Genomic DNA, 10,070 nt, shown 5'->3' with positions numbered 1-10,070 from the left:
GCGCGGCGACGCCGAGCGGCGGCGGCGCGAGGCGGCGCAGCGAGGCGAAGCCGGAGCGGGGCAAAGGGCGCGCGCACGGGGTGGAGGGAACGGCGGCGAAGCTCACCAGCGGCGGCACGGGCAAGGAGCTGTGACGAGGAGGCGGCGCGACGGCGCTAGGCGGCGGCGGGCGGAGGGCTGCGCCGACGGCCCTGCAGGGAGGGGGAGGAGGCCTGGTGAGGAGGGAAATCGAGCGAGGGAAGGGAGGATATGCTCCCCGCGCAAGGAATCGAGAAGTAGTTCACCGGAGACGGCGAATCGACGGCGGGGAGGGAGCTCGGGGCGGCGGCAATGGAGAAGGGGGAAGGGCTAGGGTTTGAGGGGGGCTGTGGAGGATAAGGCCGCGGCGTCGTCGTGGAGGATAAGGGCGAGCGGAGGACGCGCGTGGCACGGCAGCCGAGGATGGCCGGCGACGTGGCGACGCGTGCGGCGCCGAAACAGAGGAGGGAGGGAATGGGAGGCTGACGGGCGGGCCCGGCAAGGGATTTTTTTTTCTGGACTGTGACAAAATCCAAGGGGCCCGACCCGGGCCGGGTACAGTGACAATGGAGGCCGCGTGCTGTCACGCGTGGCGCCCTCGTCTCGTCTCGTCTCGATCGGTCAGCTCCAGCTCAGGGTCAGGAGCGCTGGGCGTCGACGTCGGGTTCACCAGGTCAGCAGAATCCCGGCGAATCATCAAGCGCAGGCAGACCTAATTTTCGCCATGCCCGAAAGGCTTATCACCTTATCCATGAGATCCTCCCGCAAAGCGCAGGCCGACCGCGACGGCTCGATCAGCGGCGGGCAGAGCGAGATAAATAAGCCACTGCTGCTATACACGACGATACCACTGCACCTGCACTTGATGATGAGTGCTTAGCTGGCCAATGGCCCTAGCTGGATTAGACGTGCCGACGTACTATGCGGCTAGTCTTTGTGGAGCTATACTGCAGCTGAGCGGCGGCTCTGTTGTTGGTAGCTGGTAGCACGATGCTAGATAGTAGCAGCAGCTAGGACCACCAGCGATGGCGAGGACAAAAAGAAGAGATACTATACCCGGCCGGCCGGCCGGCGGGGAGGGGCCGGCAAACGGCTGGGGAGTAGTGGGAGCCACCGCTTTTCGTCGGGGCCGAAAAGTCGCCGTCCAGCGGACACGGCAGCCGCGCCGCGCGGGGCCGAGCCAAAAGCATGGGAATGGTGATCGTGCGGGAGCAGGCCGGAAACGGACTGGAAGAAAGCGCCGGAGCAGGAGCCCGAGATTGATCGAGTCGAGTGGCGCAGCTAGCGGCACACACATCGGAGAATAAACCCATCGGTTATATTACTAGCAGGTGTGGCCACAGAGATCCACTCAGCAGGATGCGATTCATCAAGAAAGAAAAAAAAAGGAAAAAGATCCACTTAGGATCGACAAGCAAGGGGGTTCTTGCCTGGCAGCGGCAGCAGAGTATGCAGCGGCACCCGGTCGCCGCCGCACTCGACTACTCGAGCCATCCCAGCTGCTCCTCGCTCGCTCGCTCGCGCTCTCACGTACAGATCGAAACGTACCCTGGCTCACGGACGTGCCGGGCGAGCTGCTCCATGATCAATTGATCCGGCGGTCGTCGCGAACAAACGCATGCCGCGGCGAGCATCGAGGCCGGCCACCCGGTTACATGCATGACGATGGCGAAATCACCAGATTTGCCCAGCCTGCTTGCCTTTGTTTCTTCCCTCGACTGCCAATGTTGTTCAGATAGTGGGGAATTTAGGTACAGTATACTAGCAGTAGCCAACAACAGTGCTCGCCGTCGCAGGTGCATGCGCCTTTCGTGGCACCTTTTCGCCTCGGATCGTAGTGCGCACGTGCACACGGGGCCCGCCCGACCTTTTCTAACACAAGTGGGCCCGCCCGTATGCAGGACTAGCTTCTGCAACGCTCTCTGCTCCATGTAGTAATTATTTCCCCAAATAAAAAGCCACTCTGCCAGTCCACTTCATGAGCCATCAGCACGCCACCGCTGACCCCCCCAAACTCCACTCACAACCTTAATTTGATCTCTAATTTTTTAGTAAGCTACTACTAGTGTTGTAGGATGGCGTTAGCCGACATAGCGTCGAAGGTCCCGTGTTCGTCCACGTCTGAGCTCACTACTCCCCTGCGGAATCTAATACCATGCCAAACTGGAAAGACCAAACATGCTAGCTAGTTGTTGTTAATGCATAGATATCCTGGCCAATCCCACTGGTGTACAGAAAATAAAATTACTTGTTCAAACCGAGCCCCGTAAAAAGCGGCCATCATCCTCTGGCCAGGAAGGAATGCCGCCTCCATGCCGTTGCTTTTTCTTTCCCCCTTTTCCATAGGATTTGGGCAGGTCAAAGAGAAAAAAAGGGAGGGATTACTTTACTTAACCGGACGGAACCTGCATGACAGTCCCCAAAAAGTAACCCGATATATGTTAGCTCAAAAGTTGGTAAAAGGACAGAATGTTGTCCTTCCTGTGTAAAAAAACAAATGACGGAATATTGCTGCAATGTTTGGTGCAACGTATACTATGATTAGTGCTGTGTGTGGGCAATGATGATGTAGCAGCCATGTCACAGAATAAATTAAATTAAAGGATGTTTTGTGTCGCTTGATTTGTGCTTACTTTTCTGTAAATAGTATCGCCAGGGATATTGTTTTTTTAAGCCCGCTGACATAATTAGAGAATCCTGAAGCGTTAACTTAGATTCTAGCTCACTCCATACAGTGTATACTATACGCACCTTGGTCTTAAGAATAGAATAATAATATATTCTACTTTCAAACAAATTTCCCTGACTAAAGCCTGAATATTTGAGATATTGTATGCACTGACAATTACATGGAAAAAATATAATTGGCTGCAATATAACAAAAAACGGGGATAAATTGCTAACCACAAATTCGGAAAACTATATATGTACGCATATATATATATATATATATATATATATATATATATATATATATGCTGTTTCGTGGACAGAATGAAGATTACGTCCATATTACCTAAAAAAATGCATGCATAAAGGTTATCCTATGGCCTTCATCACGTTAGGATACCTGCCGAGTTAATATCGTTTGGTTTAATTTGTACCTTAATCTTTCAGCCAAATCGGCTAAACTTTTGAGAGTTTGCTAGACTTTCTTGCAGAAAATATGGCGCGCGTCTGAAATTTCAAAATTGCGTCGGATGCAAGGAATTCTCTGTTGTCATGAATAAGAAATATCACATATTCTCATCGAGTCATGGTGCTCCACGGCAAAGAACAACACATGGATCCAGAGAGCTCATCATAATAGAATGAGATCTTTCTTTGTTCCCATTCACAAAATAAGTATTACACTCTAAAACGGTAGCAAGATCTAAGTCTAAAACGCGGCACCCACTAGCAATTACACTCTCATAAAGCTGCCGCCGAAACCCCTCATAGTGACCCGCATCAACGGGAACCCTAGGAAAAAAACAAACCACAGGGCACCAAGAAGGGCACCGCCATACGGGACCCATCACCGAAGTGCCACTGCAACACCATGCTCGACCTGACAGGGTGAAAAATACCAGATCCGAACCTCTCACAGGCTGCCTCGCAGTCGCCACCGCGAAAGCACAAACGCGCGGGGCTTTGCCACTTTTGCCATTGGACTCCACCTCACTCTCATCGGCTCGAAGAAACACCAGACACGGGGGCCACCCCCGCATTCTAGAGCCTCCACCAAGGAGCCAAGCCACCGCCGAAGGTCGACATCGCCTCATTACTCCACCTACGCATAAGGCTCCTGTCACCAAGCAGTCGCTTGTGCCGTCTTCCGATGATGCACCACGCCGATATTAGCCCAGTGGGGCTGAGCCACCCGCCGATATTAGCCCAGTGGGGCTGAGCCACCCGCCGCAGCTGCAAGCCAAGTCATCCCACAATACTGATGCCGCAAGTGTCATCTTCTGACCCTGTCCCATGCCAAACTGACAATTTTCATGCTCTTCGGTGCCTACCAAGACCCATGCTCTCACCCAAACAAACAATCAAATCAAATCCAGTTCTATCATAGCTGCTCTTGTCAAAACTATGTCTCTCCATCGATGGAGAACCGTGGAAGAGATAAGGATACTAAATGTGCAGGCTTTGGATTTTTTTTTCTTAAGAAAATGAACGGATCTCCACTACGGAGCAATTTCAAGCAAATCGGTCTTATTAAAAGCCTTTTTAACGAATTTCTATGTTCGACTTTTGCCTCAACCATCTCTCTCTCTCTCTCTCTCTCTCTCTCTCTCTCTCTCTCTCTCCTACGAAATGGTTTAGGGCTGCCTAACAAAACAACACAGCACTCCAACAAATCAGTGAATCACAAACACTTCAATTTTCACTTGCCCCTAAGAGTTACTAGGGGCCGCATTTCGATCGACGGGCCAGAAATGAGGAAAACCAATGTGGCAAAGCCTTTCCGTTTCCTACCTGCGATGCAAGGGGAATGATCTCCGCTGGGAACAAGACCATGCATGATAAATTGATAATGATACGATCCCTCCCGATGGGTCCTCAGCTTAATGCCCTGCCTTAATCAATCTCTCGGCCGAGGAGACCAGCACGCACCGAACCTTATTCCGAGGGGAAGCAAAAGGGTGGTCGAGAGCCCGTGGGGCGCAAACGCCTCAGCACCCTCCGTCCTTCCCTTCTCTGATCCTACAACACAATGCAGAAAATGCAGAGACACACAACCCCTGTCACTGATCCATGATCACTGACGTGCAGGCTTTGCCACCACACTCCTATAAAAGCCTGGCTAGCCTGCATACATGACACACCACACCAAGCTTGATCAGCCATATCTATCACCCCCCTGAACCTTTGCGGCAGTTCTTCACTAGCTTCAAGCTCTTGTTGCAAGAGCAAGCTAGGAGAAGGGGAGCTGCGGCCGGAAGGAGGTCACTTCTGCAAAGGTAAGAAAATGCATGGCAGGAACGGCATGTGCTTGTAGTACGCTGGCTGTTGCGAGATCTTATCCTATCTCTGGGTGGGCTTTGGTGTGAGTGTGATGCATATCTTCCTCCCAGGTTTTCATGGCCTTCACTTGCTTTTCGTTATTAGTCAGTGGACACTGTCCGATCCCCAGTAACGTAGTAGATCTCTGCTCACAGTATGATCTTGTGTGCTGGGGAGTGGCGGAGGTAGCTTGAGATTTTAGGTGGGGCAGTGATGCGCCAGCCGTTTCGGCGAGATCCACGTGGGCCGGCCCAGCCGCCCAGCTAACCCTCCCACCGGCCCAATCGTGGCCCAAAAAACGGTTCGCTGAATCGCTGTTCTTCTTCATCCTCCAGACCTCGCGAGTTCCGCCGCGGAAAGCAAAACGTGCCGCCGACCGCCTCTGGTTCTGCCTGCGCACTCGCCGGAGGAGGAGGGAGTCGGGGTCGGGGTTCCCGGCGTCTAGCTGGGGCATATGCCCCACCCTGCATGATGGGTAGATCTGCCTGGGGGCACGCAGGGAGGTCAACCAGTAGTAGGGTCCTGTGCTCATGTACTATTTCTTGGGTAGCCATGCTCTTTTCCATTGACGAATTATTACTAGCATCTGTACGGCTCTGTTCGTTGCAACCAGTCAACAATGTTTTTCTCTCACACCAAACAAGTACTAGCCACCAGCTACCAACCAATCAGCAGTACTTTTCTCTAACAACAAATCAGTACCAGCCACCAACTACAACCAGCCGAACAGGGATCAATCGAGAAAAGGGCCGGCGAGAAGCCAACCCTTGCATTTCAAGTTTTCAGCCACGTTTTGGTGTTGGGCGCCACTGGAATCCTCACTGCGTTGTGAGGTCCACTCTTTTCAGAAAAAAAAAAACATCGTGCCAACCTGAAAAGAACATGTTGCCGCCCCGAAACCCTGTGAAATGGCCACGGGCCACCCGCGCCTTCCAGGCAGCCCCGGCTATAAATTGCCGTGGCCGCCCTCTCCTTCCTCCTCAGTCCTCGCGGTCACTTCACCAGCCAACCACGAGCCGGTGGAGTGGCAGGCAGGCAGGCAGGCTAGCTCAGTAGTGAGTGCCCGAGTCGTAGCCGCCTTTGAATTCCACGCGGAGGGGAGGCGTCCTCGCGCTCCCCGGCTAGACGGCTAGTCCCGTCGTTTGTCGCTCACCACCTGATCGAGTAGCAGCAGCTTCGTCTTGTCGACCGCCGGCGGCTATATAAACTGCCGCGTAAGTCACCGTGCTGAGCACTCCAGCTAGAGCACGAACCATTGTCTGACTGTCTTCTGCAGTTCTATGTTACCGAGCTCTGCTGTGCTGTACTAAAGCTAGCTGCGAGTCTCACTGTTGGTGGTGTTGTGCAACTGGTCTGCAGAGATGGGGGAGAACGGTAAGCACTGCTACCCGGCGGCGGCCATGGAGGTGACCTCCGCGGAGCTCGGCCACACGGCGGCCTCCAAGTGCTACGACGACGACGGCCGCCTCAAGCGCACCGGTGAGGAGCTCGGCAGCTCGCTCGCTCTGCGGAGCGGCTTGGCCAGATTCACATCTGCTCCCCGTGCTTTTTTCCTGAACAATCGCCGCGCCAGAGACTGATGGAGAGTTGTATGGCAGGGACGATGTGGACGGCGAGCGCGCACATCATCACGGCGGTCATCGGGTCCGGCGTGCTGTCGCTGGCGTGGGCCATCGCGCAGCTCGGCTGGGTGGCCGGCCCCGCCGTCATGCTGCTCTTCTCCTTCGTCACCTACTACACCTCCGGGCTGCTCGCCGACTGCTACCGCTCCGGCGACGCGTGCACCGGCAAGCGCAACTACACCTACATGGACGCCGTCAACGCCAACCTCAGTACGTGCACTTGTGCAGTGCGCGCGCCTTCATTCTCGTGGCTGTTCGCCGCTGCAGAGCAAGAGCTGACTTTGTTTCCCTCTCCCCATCCATGTCGTCGTTCCGTCGAGCAGGTGGCGTCAAGGTCCAGATCTGCGGCTTCCTGCAGTACGCCAACATCGTCGGCGTCGCCATCGGCTACACCATCGCCGCCTCCATTAGCATGCTGTGAGTAGAACGCGTGTCTCTTGCATTGGCACGTGTGTTGTGTTATCGAGAGCTGAAGATGAGCTCAGCTTAACTCGATCGATTACTCAATGGCGGCCGGATGATCTGCATGCAGGGCGATCAAGAAGGCCAACTGCTTCCACGTGGAGGGGCACGGCGACCCGTGCAGCATCTCCAGCACGCCCTACATGATCATCTTCGGCGTGGCGGAGATCTTCTTCTCGCAGATCCCGGACTTCGACCAGATATCGTGGCTCTCCATCCTGGCCGCCGTCATGTCCTTCACCTACTCCGCCATCGGCCTGGGCCTCGGCATCGTCCAGGTGGTCGCCAACAAGGGCGTCCAGGGCAGCCTCACCGGCATCAGCGTCGGCGCCGTCACCCCCGTCGACAAGGTGTGGCGCAGCCTGCAGGCGTTCGGCGACATCGCCTTCGCCTACTCCTACTCCCTCATCCTCATCGAGATCCAGGACACCATCCGCGCGCCGCCACCGTCCGAGTCCAAGGTCATGCGCCGCGCCACCATCGTCAGCGTCGCCGTCACCACGCTCTTCTACATGCTCTGCGGCTGCACGGGCTACGCCGCGTTCGGCGACGCCGCCCCCGGGAACCTCCTCACCGGCTTCGGCTTCTACGAGCCCTTCTGGCTCCTCGACGTCGCCAACGCCGCCATCGTCGTGCACCTCGTCGGCGCCTACCAGGTCTACTGCCAGCCGCTCTTCGCCTTCGTCGAGAAGTGGGCGCAGCAGAGGTGGCCCGAGTCCAGGTACATCACCGGCGAGGTCGGCGTCCCGCTCTCCCTCTCCGGCTCCGCCGGCCGCTGCTACAAGATGAACCTGTTCCGCCTGACGTGGCGGACGGCGTTCGTGGTGGCGACCACGGTGGTCTCCATGCTCCTGCCCTTCTTCAACGACGTGGTCGGGCTGCTCGGCGCGCTGGGGTTCTGGCCGCTCACCGTCTACTTCCCCGTGGAGATGTACATCGTGCAGAAGAAGGTGCCCAGGTGGAGCACGCGGTGGGTGTGCCTGCAGCTGCTCAGCCTCGGCTGCCTCATCATCACCGTGGCCTCCGCCGCTGGCTCCGTCGCCGGGATCATCTCCGACCTCAAGGTGTACAAGCCGTTCGTCACCACCTACTGATGGATCGATGGTTCGTCGCACTGAACATATGCACAGATTGATGGACAGACAGATGATTTGGCGCCTAGTATGTGCAGTCTTTAATTAAATTAGTCATTAATTAATTACCAAACGGTAAAAAGAAAAGGGAAAAAAAAGAAAATTGGTGTCCTTGTGATGCATAGCTTGCATCGCCGATGTACCGTGTCCTGGATAATTTCCATTGTTTGTGATCTGGTTAACTGAAAAAGGCAGTGAATTAAGAGAAATCAAATAGTGTGTTTCCTAGTCAAATGCTTGTTGTGTGGGCTCTGTTCAGCAGACCAGTATTGAAATTATTCCGTACATAAGTCCAGTAAAATGCATGATGTGTCCTCAACTTGTAATCAAGAAATATGTCCATAAGAAATTAGATACATGTACCTAGCTACTACGAGACTCTACGACAACTTCCATGACAACTTGTAATCAAGTTTGCTCACTGGAGCGAAGCACAAGGGTTGGCTCACAGAGTGACACCAGCATGTACCACAGTACCAGTACGCATCTCTACGCCGACTTTACTTTGCTCTCCAAGTAAACGTACCCTATAAGTCCTAAGATCCTCCATTACATAACTGTTTGTGACCAAACAAGATAAGGCTGCGACGAGGGGAGCTAGCGTACAGCCGACCAGGCCCAGAAGGCTGTCACCTGACGCCCCTCCCGTCGAATCAGGTCTGCGAGCACGTGCCATGGGAGCTCAGCTGGCGAGACCCGGCCCGGAGACATCCACGATTCCAGGAAGGTGAGCACAAGAGCCGGCCGCGGGATCAGTGGAAATCCGCGCCATGTCGGCGTCGGAGGGATCTCCGATCCTGGGAGGGACGCCATCGACGTGGCCTCAACAACCAACCGCACTCCATGGGATTTAGTTAGTAAAGTGTGTGTGAGAGAGCCCCGCCTGCGCCACCACGGCCGGTCAGATCGACCAGCTGATCATCAGGCGGCCTCCGCCGCTGCTTTTGCTGTGGCGATTGGACAAAGCAAAGTACGGACGCCGCATTACGGCCGATCGTGCTTTGCCGCGGCTGCTAATGGGGTGGCGCCAAAAGGAAAGGAAGGATCCCGGAAGAATCTCCCTGACCACGATGATGATTTCAATCAAGACAAGACAAGACGCTCCAAAATCCCCCTCTCGGCTCCACCGCCGATCCACCGCGCACTGCCCGTACGTACAGGAGTGAGCTTTTTCATCAGTGCGGCCGGCGGCGTACCACCGTGGCCCCCCCGCGGCCCGCTCCGCTCCTCTCCTCTGCCGTCGCGGCGACCGGGGCTAGGAGGGAGGGAGCAGCCGGAATACCCTCGCCGTCGTCTCCAGCTTGTCCGCTCCCCGGAAAGGGCGGCCGCCGTGCGCTCCATCGGGGAATGTTCGCGCGCGTTCCGTGCGCGAGTGGCAGGCGCTGGTTCGTCCGATCGATCGATCGCTGGAAAGTGGAAAGGCGCGGCGCATAAGTTCGGGAGGAGGGGGAGGACGAGATCGAGCTGCAGCGATCGCGTTCGCATCTCGCTCGCTGCGGTGCAGGGACGAGCTTGCGACGCGCGTTGCCGACAGTCCCACGAGGACGCGACACGATCGAAATTCGCGTACGAACAAGAACAAGGCAGATTTGTCAGCTGCCGGCCTGACGAATTCGCGTTGCTGCTAATTAGGAATATTAAATATAAATTTAGTACCATCACATCGAATATTTGATACTAGTTAAAAATATTAAATATAAATTAATTATAAAACCAATTGTATAGGTGAAGGCTCGTTCGCGAGACGAATCTATTAACCTAATTAGTCTATGTTTTGCTCGTGTTATGCTACAGTACACATGTGCTAATAATGGCTTGATTAGATTTAATAGGCCTGGCTCATGCA

At 55.0% G+C, this 10,070-nt stretch overlaps 1 protein-coding gene across 2 annotated transcripts; it reads left to right on the top strand.

Annotated features, from left to right (window-relative positions):
- The first annotated feature begins 4,808 nt into the window (after positions 1–4,808).
- On the top strand, positions 4,809–8,465 carry LOC120698640 (amino acid permease 3-like). Of its 2 annotated transcripts, none has more exons than XM_039982335.1 (5): positions 4,809–4,964; positions 6,367–6,486; positions 6,606–6,839; positions 6,953–7,046; positions 7,162–8,465. In XM_039982335.1, exons 2-5 carry the CDS (start codon positions 6,369–6,371, stop codon positions 8,183–8,185), a joined length of 1,470 nt encoding a protein of 489 aa, XP_039838269.1. In that variant the 5' UTR covers positions 4,809–4,964; positions 6,367–6,368; the 3' UTR covers positions 8,186–8,465. The 2 variants fall into 2 exon arrangements, with proteins under 2 accessions (XP_039838269.1, XP_039838268.1); XM_039982334.1 differs by lacking the exon at positions 4,809–4,964 and adding an exon at positions 5,979–6,221.
- Positions 8,466–10,070: the final 1,605 nt, after the last annotated feature.

Source organism: Panicum virgatum, chromosome 3K (genome assembly GCF_016808335.1).
Source record: "Panicum virgatum strain AP13 chromosome 3K, P.virgatum_v5, whole genome shotgun sequence".
Taxonomy (NCBI): domain Eukaryota; kingdom Viridiplantae; phylum Streptophyta; class Magnoliopsida; order Poales; family Poaceae; genus Panicum; species Panicum virgatum.
Note: the sequence above shows the minus strand (reverse complement) of the source record. Positions and strands in the feature narration are given on the sequence as shown.